This window comes from Vulpes lagopus, chromosome 7 (assembly GCF_018345385.1).
Source record: "Vulpes lagopus strain Blue_001 chromosome 7, ASM1834538v1, whole genome shotgun sequence".
NCBI lineage: Eukaryota > Metazoa > Chordata > Mammalia > Carnivora > Canidae > Vulpes > Vulpes lagopus.
Window position 1 is genome coordinate 17,980,081 of NC_054830.1, and position 14,067 is coordinate 17,994,147.

Genomic DNA, 14,067 nt, shown 5'->3' on the forward strand with positions numbered 1-14,067 from the left:
ACGTCAGGGGGAGGGGCGAGGACGCTTTCGCCAATGACGAGCTGGCTTGCGTGGGGCGAAGGGTCGTGATTGGACATCAGCAGCGGGCGACCCTGGGCTCGGCTACCTGTTGCTAAGGCCGCTGCAGATCGGCTCGGCTGCGCGCGAGGAAGGTTCGTCTCGCGAGAGCCCAGATCCCTTCTTGGCAAAGGCAGGCGCGGCGGCTAGAGGATCGCCATGGACGCTCCCGAGGACTACGTTTGGCCCCGGGCAACCTCCGAGCTCATACTGCTCCCGGTCACGGGTCTGGAGTGCGTGGGGGATCGGCTGTTGGCGGGTGAGGTTTGGCTCGAGGCGCGCGCTAGCGGATAAGAACCCGGGCGCTTGCATGGGGCGGGACCATGAGAACAAAGGGATGCCCCTAAGGAGGAGGGCGGGCGGCCGGATGAAGCCCGACCGAGGTGGGCGGGAACCCAGGAGATGGGCTGGAGACCCGGCCGGAGGGGCCCCAAAGACAAAAAAAAAAAACAAAAAAACCCAACACAACAAAACCCGAGGTGGCTGTCGAGTTCCTTCACAATCTGCATCTGACATGGAAAGGGCGGTGGGGCCGCGGGAAAGCACGGGGAACCGCAGTGGCTTGGGAGGCGGGGAAGAGAGGGAGAACGGTGTGGGGCCCCTTCCGGGAGCGGAGCTGGTAGGTTGGAGGTGAGCCCCCCCAAGGTTGGGGAGTTGGGAGGGGAGGGTCTGTGGTGTGGCATCTGGGGGGTGGGTGGGCGGGGCCCGGTAGACGGGGCTCTGGCCTCCGAGGGGCGGGTGAGGCTTCTCCGTGGAAGGTGAGTATGACGAGGATGGGTGGCGGGAAACCAGGAAACCAAGGATGAAACCTTTCCGATTGGGCCAGTGGCTGCGGAGGCAGACCCGAGGCTTCTTCTGAGATAGTTGCATCCAGGGAATCCAATGTTGATGGCCTTTCGCGGAAGGTCAGGTCGAGAAGTATGGGCCATCTGAAGCAGCAGAACCCTGGAGAGCATCGAGGACCGAATGGAAGCCACTAGTTACTGATGGTGGTGCTGCTGGGTCTTTTAAGGTTCCTGAGGCAGGACATTGACTCTCAAGCCTTGAATGAGATTCCTATCCTATAGGGGTGGTTTTTTTTTTTTTTTAAGATGTTATTTACTTATTCAAGAGAGACACACAGAGGGAGAGGCAGAGACATAGGCAGAGGGAGAAACAGGCTTCATGCAGGGAGCCTGATGTGGGACTTGATCCTAGAACTCTGGGATCACGCCCTGAGCCAAAGGCAGACGCTCAACAGCTAAGCCACCCAGGCGTCCCCTGAGAGAATGGTTTTGTGCAAGAGGAGGGATCTGGTGTGGGAGCTCTGGGAGTCCAAGGTTCCTATCATGGGTTAGACTTCTAAGGCTCCTGCAGAAGGGGATAGGTAGGCAGAAACCCAAAGAATCACAGGAATGAGCTAAGAGAAGAGAAGAGGTGAGTTCTTGGTGAGGATAAGCCTGCCAAAGGCCTTGATGCTGATAATTTGTTACTTTGGGGAAGAGAGGGAGTTCCTGGGAGACTGAGCAGGAGTGGAGTCTGGGAGAAGAGGCTGGAGAAATGAGCAGAGGCCAGATTGTTTTATTTTATACCTAGATCTGACTTAATGGTGGGTCATGGAGAGAGGCCCTTTGAAGGGTTTTAAGCAGGGAAATGACTTAGGAAATGCGGGTTAGAAAGCTCTTCAAGTGAATTCTCCTGCTCCTGTGACTTCCAAAGTGATTTTTATATTTTTACAATTCTCAAATTCTGCCTATGTGCACTTATAATCTCAATTTCCAGCCTCCTTTGTTTATAAGTTCTAGGCCCAAGTGCACAGGTGCTTTAAAATTGAAATACTCCTGTTGGGTGCTCCAGCTGAGCAAGGGGAACAACAGCCACCCAGGTGCCCAAGCCCAAGCCACTCCCTCAGTCCTCAAGCCAGTCTGGTTGATTTTGACTACAAACTTGTGGCTTCTGTCTGTTTCTCTACTTATTGCCATCATTCCAGGCTCTGCAACTTTGGCTCCTGGACCCCATCAGCAGCATTCTCTTAGTCCATCCCCCAGCCCTTTGTTTCCTATTCCAACCACATGACCCAGAGTTCTTGCTCACCTCCATCAAACTTACTGTTCATCTCCCCTGCATGCCTGCTCTTCCTCTGGTTACCACTGCTTATTTATTTCTCAGGGAGGCCTGCTCTGATACTCACCAAGTCTGCTTAAAGGACACTAGAGTTTCTCCGTCTCCACACGTTGATGTTTTGGCCCAGGTCTATCTATCTATCTATTTATTTATTTATTTATTTATTTATTTAATTTATTTATTTATTTTTATTTATTTATGATAGTCACAGAGAGAGAGAGAGGCAGAGACATAGGCAGAGGGAGAAGCAGGCTCCATGCACCGGGAGCCTGACCTGGGATTCGATCCAGGGTCTCCAGGATCACGCCCTGGGCCAAAGGCAGGCGCCAAACCGCTGTGCCACCCAGGGATCCCTATTTTTTTAATTTAAAAAAGGAAACATGAAATTTAATTTAAAGGAAAAAAATAACAGAAATTGTCTGAGAAAACAACAGAGCAAATGAATTCCTGAACAAAGAGTTCTGCATCCTGGTGATCACATTTATTGAAAGAGTTGGGAAAAAAGTTAAAATACCCTTTAGCTTAAGAATTTTTGAGTTATCTGCAAATCAACTCATTTCAGGAGTGGAAGAATCCTTGGTCATTTCTTAATATCAAAATGAATGCAGGTTTCTCTTTTGATGTCTTCTACATTTAAAGAGGCAATCATACAAAATCTCCTATATTCCATACACGATAAATTCTTTGTTTCAGCCAGCTCTTAATGGAGGAGCAACTAGTACAACACAATCTCCCCAGACAAAAAGCATCGGAATATTCCGTTTTGTTGATTTATATATCTCTTCATATGTTTCTTCATCAATTTCTATAGTAGTCACAGTTTCTTCCACATCTCCCAATATCATATTTAAATGCTGATCATAAGCATGTAATCTGCCTCGAAGCTCTCGGTCATTTCTCATTTTCACATAAATTCGCTCATCCAGGAAGCAGGCTCCATGCACCAGGAGCCCGACGTGGGACTCGATTCCGGGTCTCCAGGATCGCGCCCTGGGCCAAAGGCAGGCACTAAACCGCTGCACCACCCAGGGATCCTGGGTGATACTGTTTAGCTTCTGCCTGATGATCAGGAGCCTGGGTCTGTGTTTGTCTTACTTACTACTCCAGCGTGTAGTTCCTTGTCTGGTGTATAATCGATGCTCAGTGAATGTCGAGTGTGGAAAGATTGAGATTGCAGGCTCAGAATAGCATGAGAGACTATTAGTGTCATCTCAGGTTAAGATCTCAGGTTAAAAGGTTGATATCCTAGGGATGCCTGGGTGGCTCAGCGGTTGAGTGTCTGCTCAGGGTATAATCCCAGGGTCCTGGGATTGAGTCCCAGGTTGGGCTCCCTGCATGGAGCCTGCTTCTCCCTCTGCCTGTGTCTCTGCCTCTCACTCTATGTCTCATGAATAAATAAATAAAATCTTACAAAAAATGAAGTAGTTTCAATTAAAAAAAAAAAAAGAAGTTGATATCCTGGACCACAATCAGCGTGGTGGGGAGGATTTGCAAAATCTTTAGAAAATGAGCACAGGGGACTTGGAGACTGAGAACATGAGAAGATGTGGGAAGCTTAGGGGAGTAAGCCATGATCTTCCTGGTTTGGGGCTGGGGCTGGGGCTGGAGCTGAGTAGAGGCTGGTAACAGTCAATGGAGTGAGCAGTGGAGTGAAAAGCATTGAGTAAGAGGGGCCTTGCTTGCCAGGCAGCCAGAAGGCAGTTGAGGGTCATGGGAGCCTTGGCTACCGATGTGGGGGCTATCTCCTGGTTTTTCGTGTCAGTGTTGAATATGCTCACATCTGAGCTGTATGGAAGAAGCTCTTGGAAATCCAGAGGGGTTCTGCTATGTCCCAAACATGGGAGGATCACCTTTGAGGACCCCCTCTTCCCTAGGGGAGGGAGAGTGGGAAGAGTGCATAGAGGCAGATGCCACTGCAGATTTGGGATGAAGGCTGCGAGGGTTCCTGCTGGAAGCATGAGAAGTTAGGTGAGGTGAGGAAGAGGCTGTGTTTGAGGAAGCCAGGTTGAACCGAGGTGTCTGGAGTGACTGTAGGCACCTGAAAGAGGCCAAGGGTTTTCCAGGGTTCAAGCTAGCAGGATTGTGTGTTCTAGAGCATTCACAGGCTACATTATATACCCGAATTTTCCCTGCCCTTGTCTCTTCATGGCTTATCAGAGTTGAGTGAGGTTCTGATGTGGCTCTCTGCTTCTGTCTAGGTGAGGGGCCAGATGTCCTGGTGTACAGCCTCGATTTTGGTGGCCATCTGCGGATGATGAAGCGTGTGCAGAACCTGCTTGGCCACTATCTTATCCACGGGTTCCGGGTGCGACCAGAACCAAATGGAGACGTTGACTCGGAGGCTATGGTGGCTGTGTTTGGGAGCAAGGGACTCCGAATTGTGAAAGTTAGCTGGGGACCTGGCCGCTTCCGGGAGCTCTGGCGCTCTGGCCTGTGGAACATGTCTGACTGGATCTGGGATGCACGTTGGCTTGAGGGCAACGTGGCCTTGGCCCTGGGCCATAACTCGGTAGTGCTATATGACCCTGTGGTAGGGTGCATGCTGCAGGAGGTACCCTGTACAGACAGGTGCACCCTCTCCTCAGCCTGTCTGATCGGGGACACCTGGAAGGAGTTGACCATAGTGGCAGGTGCAGTTTCCAATCAGCTCCTTGTCTGGTACCCAGCAGCCGCTTTAATAGACAATAAGCCTGTGGCCCCTGACCGACGAGTCAGTGGGCATGTGGGTGTCATCTTCAGCATGTCATACCTGGAAAGCAAGGGCTTGTTGGCAACAGCTTCAGAAGACCGAAGCGTCCGCATCTGGAAGGTGGGTGACCTGAGGGTGCCTGGAGGTCGGGTACAGAATATTGGGCACTGCTTTGGGCACAGCGCCCGTGTATGGCAGGTCAAGCTCCTAGAGAATTACCTTATCAGTGCAGGAGAGGACTGTGTCTGCCTGGTATGGAGCCATGAAGGTGAGATCCTTCAGGCCTTTCGGGGCCACCAGGGTCGTGGCATTCGGGCTATAGCTGCCCATGAGAGGCAGGCCTGGGTGGTAACCGGGGGCGATGACTCAGGCATCCGGCTGTGGCACCTGGTAGGGCGTGGGTACCCGGGTTCAGGGGTCTCAGCTCTCTGCTTCAAGTCCCGTAGCAGACCAGGTACCCTCAAGGCTGTGACGCTGGCCGGCTCGTGGCGACTACTGGCAGTGACTGATACAGGGGCCCTGTATCTCTACGACCTTGAGGTCAAGTGCTGGGAGCAGCTGCTGGAGGACAAGCGCTTCCAGTCCTACTGCCTCCTGGAGGCAGCCCCTGGTCCTGAGGGTTTCGGACTTTGTGCCATGGCCAACGGGGAGGGTCGTGTCAAGGTTGTCCCCATCAACACTCCAACTGCAGCCGTGGACTTGACCCTCTTTCGTGGGAAAGTGCATAGTCTGAGCTGGGCCCTGCGTGGTTACGAGGAACTCCTGTTGCTGGCATCGGGCCCCGGTGGTGTGGTGGCTTGCCTGGAAATCACAGCCGCGCCCACTGGCAAAGCCATCTTTGTAAAGGAACGTTGCCGGTACCTGTTGCCTCCGAGCAAGCAGAGATGGCACACATGCAGTGCCTTCTTGCCCCCTGGTGACTTCCTTGTGTGTGGGGACCGCCGGGGCTCTGTGTTGCTATTTCCCTCCAGACCAGCTCTGCTCAAGGATCTTGGGGTTGGGGGCAAGGCCGGAGCTGTCACTGGAGCACTTGGAGCAGGTAGTGGCAGTGGTGGGGGTGAAACTGCCTTGACTGAGTGGGGCCCTGTGTCCACCCTCCCTTCTCTGCATGGGAAGCAGGGTGTGACGTCAGTCACCTGCCACGGTGGCTACGTGTATACTACAGGGCGCGATGGTGCCTACTACCAGCTCTTTGTGAGAGGCGGCCAACTGCAGCCAGTCCTAAGGCAGAAGTCCTGTCGAGGCATGAACTGGGTGGCTGGGCTCCGCATGGTGGCTGATGGGAGTATGGTCATCCTGGGTTTCCATGCCAATGAGTTTGTGGTGTGGAGTCCCCGGTCACATGAAAAGCTGCACATCGTCAACTGTGGTGGAGGGCACCGCTCCTGGGCCTTCTCTGATACTGAGGCAGCTATGGCCTTTGCTTACCTCAAAGATGGGGATGTCATGCTCTACCGGGCGCTGGGTGGCTGCACCCGGCCACATGTGATTCTCCGGGAGAGCCTGCATGGCCGTGAGATCACTTGTGTGAAGCGTGTGGGCACCATCACTCTGGGGCCTGAATATGAGGTGCCCAGCTTCATGCAGCCTGACCACCTGGAGCCTGGCAGCGAGGGGCCAGGCCTGACTGACATTGTGATCACGTGTAGTGAGGACACTACCGTCTGTGTCCTGGCGCTCCCCACAGCCACTGGCTCGGCCCATGCACTTACAGCTGTTTGTAACCATATCTCCTCCGTGCGTGCACTGGCTGTGTGGGGTATTGGTACCCCAGGTGGCTCTCAGGATCCTCGGCCAGGCCTGACTGCTCATGTGGTGTCTGCGGGGGGCCGGGCTGAGATGCACTGCTTCAGCATCATGGTCACCCCAGACCCCAGCACCCCAAGCCGCCTCGCCTGCCATGTCATGCATCTTTCGTCCCACCGGCTAGATGAGTACTGGGACCGGCAGCGCAATCGGCACCGGATGGTCAAGGTGGACCCAGAGACCAGGTGACGTGTGTACTGCGAGGCAGGAGCATGGGGTGGTGTCATGCAGGGCAAGCCCCTTGCAGCTGCTCCCAGGCTTCCCCTGACTGCTGTCTGGGTGTTTTCTCTGCAGGTACATGTCCCTAGCTGTTTGTGAGCTTGACCGGCCTGGTCTCGGCCCCCTTGTGGCTGCAGCCTGCAGTGATGGAGCAGTGAGGTGAGTGAGAGCAGAGGGCCCTGGGTGAAGACAAAAAGGTTGGAAGGTTGTCCAGAATGGGTTCTGAGCTGAGCCACCCTCCGCCCCCCAGGCTCTTCCTTTTGCAGGATTCAGGGCGGCGGCTGCAGCTCCTGGCTGAAACCTTCCACCACAAGCGGTGTGTCCTCAAGGTCCATTCCTTTACACACGAGGCACCCAACCAGCGGCGGTGAGAGGGGCTGCATGGTGGCTGGGCAGGGGCTCCCATTGTTTTCCATCTTCTTCACTGACCCAGCTGCCCTTCCCTGGTTCCCAGGAGGCTGTTCCTGTGCAGCGCAGCCACCGATGGCAGTTTGGCCTTTTGGGATCTCACTACTGTGCTGGACCATGGCTCTGGTGCCCTGGAGCCTCCGGCCGACCCCGGGCTTCCCTACCGTGAGTAGCTGGTGTGCAGCCAAGGCTGTCCGTCCTGTCTCCCACTTTGTTTTCAGCCGTGGGGCAGGCTGGGCCCTGACAACCATCTTCTTCCTCCAGGCCTGGGTACCCCCTGCCTGACTGTCCAGGCTCATAGCTGTGGTGTCAACAGCCTACACACCCTGCCCACACGTGAGGGCCATCTTGTGGCTAGTGGCAGTGAGGACGGCTCCCTCCATGTCTTTGTGCTGGCCATGGAGGTACCAGAGCTGGAAGAAGCCATGGGGGGTGATCTGGTACCCCAGTTGCATGTGCTAGAGGAATATTCCGTCCCCTGTGCACATGCTGCCCATGTGACAGGCCTTAAGATCCTAAGCCCAAGCCTCATGGTCTCAGCCTCCATTGACCAACGGCTGACCTTCTGGCGTTTGGGTCACGGTGAGCCCACCTTCATGAACAGTACTGTGTACCATGTCCCAGATGTGGCGGACATGGACTGCTGGCCTGTAAGCCCTGAGTTTGGCCACCGCTGTGCTCTTGGGGGCCAGGGGCTTGAGGTTTACAACTGGTATGATTAAGGTATCCCGCGGTGGCCGGCGTGCTGGGCATGGGACCTGCTCGCAGACAGAATGGAACAGGAGTGACCGTCTGTGCTCATGCCCAGTGTGCCTTGAGAGGAGGAGGCGGCAGCCGCGGGTTCCTGACTTCAGAGCAGGAGCTAGAGGTGAGTAGGGTGCTGTTCCGGCAGGCCAAAAATACACCCTGGGGCTGGGCTTTGTATGTAACAGAAACAATTTATTTTGGCTTCAGGTCTCTAATAAAATCTTTATATCTTTTTTCCAGGTGAAGATTTTGTAAACATTCCTAGATATTGGGGTCTCAGTGGCCTTAGATGTGGCTCAGTGGAGGGAGACCCAGCGTGGCTAGGCCAGTGTGGAGCACCTCACGCACGGCCCGCAGAAGCTGGAGACGGGCAAACATTTGACCAAACAGGTGTGGTCGAGGCTCCTGGAGGAGAGAAGGGGCCTGCTGGTCTCATTCTTTGCTTCCCTTGCCCCCCCTGCAATCCCCCACCCCCTCATGTTGTGTACTTACCCCTAGGATGTGTACTCGGTTATAGTACGAGCTGAAATCCATGCTGAGCTGGACCAGGAACTTGCACATCTAGAGACAGAGACTGAGTCACTGGCCGGTCTCTTTGATCTCGTGCCCAGCCCAGAATAAAGCATCGAGTGTGCAGTGTCTGTCCCGGTCTTCTCTGGCTCACCGTCTCAGTGCGCGCAGTCACGTGGAGCCCTGAGGCTGCACATGCCAGGGCTGCTGTCTGGCCCAGCAGGTCTGGGAAAGGGAGCACGCCATTGAAGAGCAGCAGCCACTCGCCCTGGGGGTGGGGGTGGGGGGGAGAAGGGTGCTAGGAGGGGAGGTCCCAACCTCCTGCAGGTGCCTAGCTACCCAGGAGGACACTCACCTCATCCTGTAGCAGTGAGAAATCGAGACTGCTCACAGGTGGAAAAGTGGGGTACAGACCTTGTTCTGTGCTGTGTTTGTACCCCTCAAATAGCGTGGCAAGCCGGGCACAGTTGTACATGACGAAGGTGCCACTCCTGGTGCCCTTTGTGGAGATGCTGCTGTCGGCCAGGGCCAGGAGAAGCTGAGGAAGGGGGCATGAGTGCAGCCTTCACACCCCATTTCGCTAGCCCCGATCCCGCATGGCATCCAGGCTCACCTGACTCTGTGGAGCAGTGCTGAGCATCTCAAACTTGATAGTTGCTGCAGAGAGAATGCTGAAGACCTCTGTCCAGGCTGGGTCTGAGGGAATATAGTTGGTCAGCCTGGGCAGGCAGGGAAGCAAGTGACCTGCCCGTCCCGCAGGGCACAGCCAGGCTTTCCCAGGCGCACCTTGCACCAGGTCCCTGCCATGCTTCAGTGCGGATGCCTTGCACACCTGGGTGTGGCGGAGCCTGCATTTGGAGAAGGGTGAGTGGAGGGCTCAGAGGCACCTCCCGGGGCAGGGGGGTTGATGGTGAATCCCCCCACCTCAACTCAGTGGCCTCCCTTCCAGCCTTACTCACTCGTAGTACTCAGGGGCAGTCAACTTGCTAGGTGTACCAGTGACTTTCACTGGGCCACAGACCAGGTGCTTCTGTCAGGAAGATACCAGGTGGTTAGCCCAGGGGGTGGTACCTCCAGCAATAGATCCTCAAAGAACCTAAATCTGGTGCCTGGACTCCCCCAGTGCCCTTTGCCACCAGGCTTTGTGCCCCTCTCAGGCTCACTGCTCGGGACACAGTCCAGCTTCCCCAGTCTATTACTCCTCGATGTTCTCTAGGATGCCTCCACACCCTGCCATCTCCCAGGATGCTACACCTGCTGCAAGTACCCATTCACCAAGCCTAACATCTCTCTTAAGGTCAAGTGTCACCTATGGACTCAGCTAATATGTCCGTTGGTGGGTTTTCAAGGGCCCTCATGTTGGTGGGGATGGGGGTCGGGGACCTCCATCATCACCAGCCTACCTGTGTGAGAGGAGCCTGATCATCCAGCTTCCACCAGAGCAAGTCCAACTTTTGTTGCTGGAACTCCTCCTCACAGCTCACCACGTGTACAACCATGCAGACGTCTGCACTGGCATGTGGGGCCGCAGCCTACAGGGTAGGAGGATGGTCACTGCGTGGACACAGGACATGGCCTGCCAGAGGCCTACAGGTTGGGGGTGGGGGTCAGTTACTAACCAGGCCTGGAGGGCTGGCCTGGGGCCACTGGCTTACAGCCTCCTGCAGCTCGGCCAGCACAGACAACTGATCCTCAGTCACTGCAAAGAACACAGGGGCATTCAGGCTAGCCAGGAAGACAGGGTACCATCTCTCTGGCCCTGCAAGGCTCCATTTCCTACCCAGACACTTGTCCAGCTTGGGGTCATAGCCAGCTGCGCGTCCCCGTTCTTGCAACACTTCCTTCAGGGACACTGTGCCTAGGACGCCGGGAGCCAGGGCTCCGCCCTCCCGGGCCGGGCCAAGTTCTGCAAGCGCCCGGCTCCTCAGGGCTTCGGTGGCGGCACTCTCCGAGGCAGCGGGCCAGTCTACCCGCAGTTGCTGCAGGAAGGTCGGCATGTGCGGGTCCCGCACGGCGGGCACCAGGCGCACCCTCACCCTGCAAAGCGAGGGTGTTGGTCTCAGATCGGGCACCCGGCGCAGCTCCCCCTCCTTCCCACCGGCACTGGCTCTAAGCCCAGCTCACTACCCCGGCCTTTGTGGCCGCGCGACGCGCTCACCCATGAGCGCGCAGAGCTCGCGCCAAATGATCGGCCACGAGCACGGCGCGCAGCCGGCTCAAGCGGAGCGAGCCAGGGGCGCCGCGCAGCGCCGGGCAGTGCAGGAGAACTCGCGGCCCGGGCGCGGCGGGCACGGCGGGCACGGCATAGGCGGGCACAGCGCCGAGCACGCGCTCGAAGACGGCAGGCCGCTGCAGCTGGAGTGCCAGGCCCGCGGGCGTCGGCGCGCAGCGCATCACTGGGGCCACGCCGGGGCCCTGCAGGCCGGCCACCGCACGGATCACGCGCTCCGGCACCTGTGGAAGGAAGGGCGGTGAGCGGGCTGCGGCGCTGCCACTGGCTGCACATGCCCTCCCGCTGGCGCCCACCTGTCCATCCCCGAAGCGCGCTTGCAACGCGGGCCGCGGTGCCAGGAAGTCTCGGGCGCGCAGGTGGCGGGCACGCGTCTCCTTGAACCACACTGGGTCGCCAGGCCCCAGGGCCGTGTTGAGGGCCCCTAGTGTCTCTCCGACCCCCAGGCGCCCCGTCGCCATGGCGACCGGAAGGAGCAGGCGGAACCGGAAGCAGGGCGTCAGGAGGCCGAACTTCCGGGAGGGCCGACTGACCCGGGCGCGTATCGGGTGGCGGTCCCTGAGCTGACAGGTGCGCAAGAGGGAATTGTGGCGGCAGCTTCCGACCTTCGGCCCCAGCACTCCCTCCGCGTGGCCTGTCTGCCCTGCCTTGCCCCGGGTCCGGAATCTCGGGGTCCGCCGTAGGCCTAGAATTCTGTCGTCGTCACCGGCATTAGCAACCAGGGAAAGGATCCTTGCTACCGGGCGGGGCCCGGACCGGACTGTTTCTCTCATCGAAATCATAACCTATTTTTGATAACGTTTCATTCCCCAAATTTGACATTTGATCAAACGTCAGAAGTTCTAAATGATTTGTGAGTGGAATAGAGCAGCTAGTATTAAAGCCACTTTCACGACTTCCTAAAAAAAACCAAAATCTTATTTTTGAAACAATTTGTGTTCTCCGGCTTCAGGTTATTATTATTTTTCTTAATTCTTTTCTTTTAATTTTTATTTATTTACGATAGTCACAGAGAGAGAGAGAGAGAGAGGCAGAGACACAGGCAGAGGGAGAAGCAGGCTCCATGCACCGGGAGCCCGACGTGGGATTCGATCCCGGGTCTCCAGGATCGCGCCCTGGGCCAAAGGCAGGCGCCAAACCGCTGAGCCACCCAGGGACCCATGGCCTCAGGTTATTTACAAGCATTTCCTCCTTGCGATCTGGGTCGTCTTAACTAAAGCAAAATGCGTGCTCTGGTAGAATTTCTTCTCTTGATTTTTGAGGAATTAGAACCATCACGATAGTTTCCAGAATTACCAGCTTTTAATTCTTTTCTTTTAACCTTTGTGTACATTAATACACAGAGATACTCTGGCCTCCTGGCTTAGGAAACGAGCCATTGTAGGCAAAATAAACGATGTGACCATGAGAAGACCCAGTCTAAGGACTGCTCTCAGCTGGGAGCATCCCACTTCACTACAGAGAGAAAGCTCTTCCCTCTGTGTCACGAGGGCTCCGGAATTTCATTTCAGTGTAACTTAAATCCCCTTTTCCTCTATTTTCTTTCCGGGAGATTGAACCTGACACAGCAGTGTGGGAAACCCTTAATTTCTGCTTTGGAGCAGTGAGAGTACCCAGAGCTCAGAAAGGAGAGAGTCTTAGGGGCAGGAAGTTTGGCAAGACCCCTTTCTGGGCCAGGGCTGCAAGGCCCTGCTGGGATCGCCGAAAGAGCACTGGGCGGACACGACATTCCCGATGGCTTCTTGGGTGCCCACTCAACGGGAGTGATCGTGTCATTCCAAAGCTCTTTCCTTTCCGCAGGCCCATGACCCTGGGAGAGCTGCTAACAGGGCTGAGGGCTGGAGGCCAAGCTGGAGACTTCAGCTGCTCTTGGTACACGAAGACGGTTGGGGTGGGTTTTCCCCAGGAAATGAAAGGCTATCTATAGCGAGTTGTGGGCTGGGGTGGCCCTGTGGGACTCACCGCCATTGCGGCCCTGACTGAAGGCCCTGCGACCGCCCTCCCTTGTCAATGCTACTCCAAGTTCCAGAGATGATCACAACCCAGGCTCTCCGACATCTACGCCCACCACTTCCAGCCTAAGGGAGCCCCTGAGACGGGCGGAGACCAGGGCGACCCAAATAAAATAGGTCTGGGAGTCAGGAGCTGGCCCACCCCATCTAGGCCAGGACGCTGCTCTGGCAGGAGAGCAGGGAACGAAATCCAAGCGCAGCTGGAATGCTCTGGAGACAACAGCTGCTTTTGGGATTCCGTTGCCCGCTGTCCAGCCGTGGGCGGGGGGAGGGGGGGGCGATGGGTATGCCCCAGCAGGGGTGGTGGTGGTCCCTTGCCCTGGGGCCAGATCAGGACCCCCGATTCCCAGTACCAGAAGACGGACCTAGGAGTGAGGGTAAAACCGAGTGTAGTGGGAACGAGGCGCTCACCTGGGCCCCCAAACAATAGGAAGATTGGTGGGAGCCTCCCCTGGGACCGGTCCCGATCCGGATTAGACCCACAGGGTAGGATTACGCCTGCTGGTCCCATGAAGCCAGGCCACCGTGCAGTGTCGGTGACAGGGAGGGCTTCGGGATCGACCAAAAGAGAAACTTGCCTGTGGGGCCGGAGAGGAAGTAAACCCGCGCACCCGCCTCGGTGACACCCCCGCACCCGGGGCCCTTTGTCCCGTGACTCTGCCAGCGCCCGGACCGCCAGGGGCCGGGTAGCGGCGACGCGACCCACGGGCTCCATTGCGACCGTCTTCCGCTTTGCCGAACCTCCCTCCCCCCACCCCCCAGCCCCGTGGGTAGCAGACGCGTCAACGTTCCCTTGAGGCCACGACACGGTGGGGGCGCGGAGATGCCTGAAACCCGCGCGGGCGCCAGCGACTCTCGCGCCAGTAGGCCCTCTGATTCGGCTCAAGACGGGGGGTCGGGGAATTCTCGGCCGCGAGCAGAGTGAGCGACGACAGGGAGATGCTCCAGCCGCTGTCTAGTTCAGTATCTGGTCCTGTCGGCCCGGTCGATCCCACCCGAAAAGCCACAAACTCCCTACTACTGCGTTCCCTTCCGCGGGCCGGGGCCGCAGACTCGGAGCCATTTTAAGGCGAAACCAATCAGCCACGCCCCCTCGCGCTGCCGAGAAGCCAATCCACGCGCAGCCACGCCCCGGGAGACGCGCGGCGGCGACGCCAACGGTCGCGCGGGTGACGGTTAGGGAGGGGCGTGACTCGCTGGAGAGCGAGGGAAACCTGAGCCGGCCGCCCCGCCCTGGGAACCCGACGCCCCAAAGCCTGGGATTAGGGGATTGGAGGCTGGCCCCC

The 14,067-nt window shown here is 56.9% G+C and overlaps 2 protein-coding genes across 4 annotated transcripts; one reads left to right on the forward strand and one right to left on the reverse strand.

The window, feature by feature from the left end:
* The first annotated feature begins 29 nt into the window (after positions 1-29).
* WDR6 (WD repeat domain 6) lies at positions 30-8,670 on the forward strand. Its single transcript, XM_041762171.1, has 7 exons — positions 30-316; positions 4,359-6,840; positions 6,950-7,033; positions 7,125-7,241; positions 7,329-7,447; positions 7,547-8,150; positions 8,270-8,670. The coding sequence occupies exons 1-6, from the start codon at positions 217-219 to the stop codon at positions 8,002-8,004; spliced, it is 3,360 nt and encodes a 1,119-aa protein (XP_041618105.1). The 5' UTR covers positions 30-216; the 3' UTR covers positions 8,005-8,150; positions 8,270-8,670.
* DALRD3 (DALR anticodon binding domain containing 3) lies at positions 8,201-11,508 on the reverse strand. Of its 3 annotated transcripts, none has more exons than XM_041762173.1 (12): positions 11,066-11,508; positions 10,698-10,993; positions 10,320-10,576; positions 10,159-10,238; positions 9,943-10,071; positions 9,499-9,569; positions 9,326-9,387; positions 9,153-9,235; positions 8,895-9,038; positions 8,694-8,807; positions 8,522-8,590; positions 8,201-8,434 (listed from the first exon to the last, which is right to left on the reverse strand). In XM_041762173.1, exons 1-12 carry the CDS (start codon positions 11,228-11,230, stop codon positions 8,315-8,317), a joined length of 1,590 nt encoding a protein of 529 aa, XP_041618107.1. In that variant the 5' UTR covers positions 11,231-11,508; the 3' UTR covers positions 8,201-8,314. The 3 variants fall into 3 exon arrangements, 2 of the variants coding, with proteins under 2 accessions (XP_041618107.1, XP_041618106.1); XM_041762172.1 differs by having other exon boundaries at positions 8,895-9,077; positions 11,066-11,507; XR_005988945.1 differs by having other exon boundaries at positions 8,362-8,434; positions 8,694-8,764; positions 8,895-9,077.
* Positions 11,509-14,067: the final 2,559 nt, after the last annotated feature.

Coding starts and splice junctions, on each gene's coding strand:
- WDR6 (XM_041762171.1), top strand. CDS start 217: ATGGACGCTCCCGAGGACTACGTTTGGCCCCGGGCAACCTCCGAGCTC. Junction 317..4,358: donor GGGGGATCGGCTGTTGGCGG/GTGAGGTTTGGC, acceptor GCTTCTGTCTAG/GTGAGGGGCCAGATGTCCTG. Junction 7,448..7,546: donor CGACCCCGGGCTTCCCTACC/GTGAGTAGCTGG, acceptor TTCTTCCTCCAG/GCCTGGGTACCCCCTGCCTG.
- DALRD3 (XM_041762172.1), bottom strand. CDS start 11,230: ATGGCGACGGGGCGCCTGGGGGTCGGAGAGACACTAGGGGCCCTCAAC. Junction 10,072..10,158: donor AGGCCAGCCCTCCAGGCCTG/GTTAGTAACTGA, acceptor CCTACCCTGTAG/GCTGCGGCCCCACATGCCAG. Junction 8,591..8,693: donor TGACTGCGCGCACTGAGACG/GTGAGCCAGAGA, acceptor CTCTGTCTCTAG/ATGTGCAAGTTCCTGGTCCA.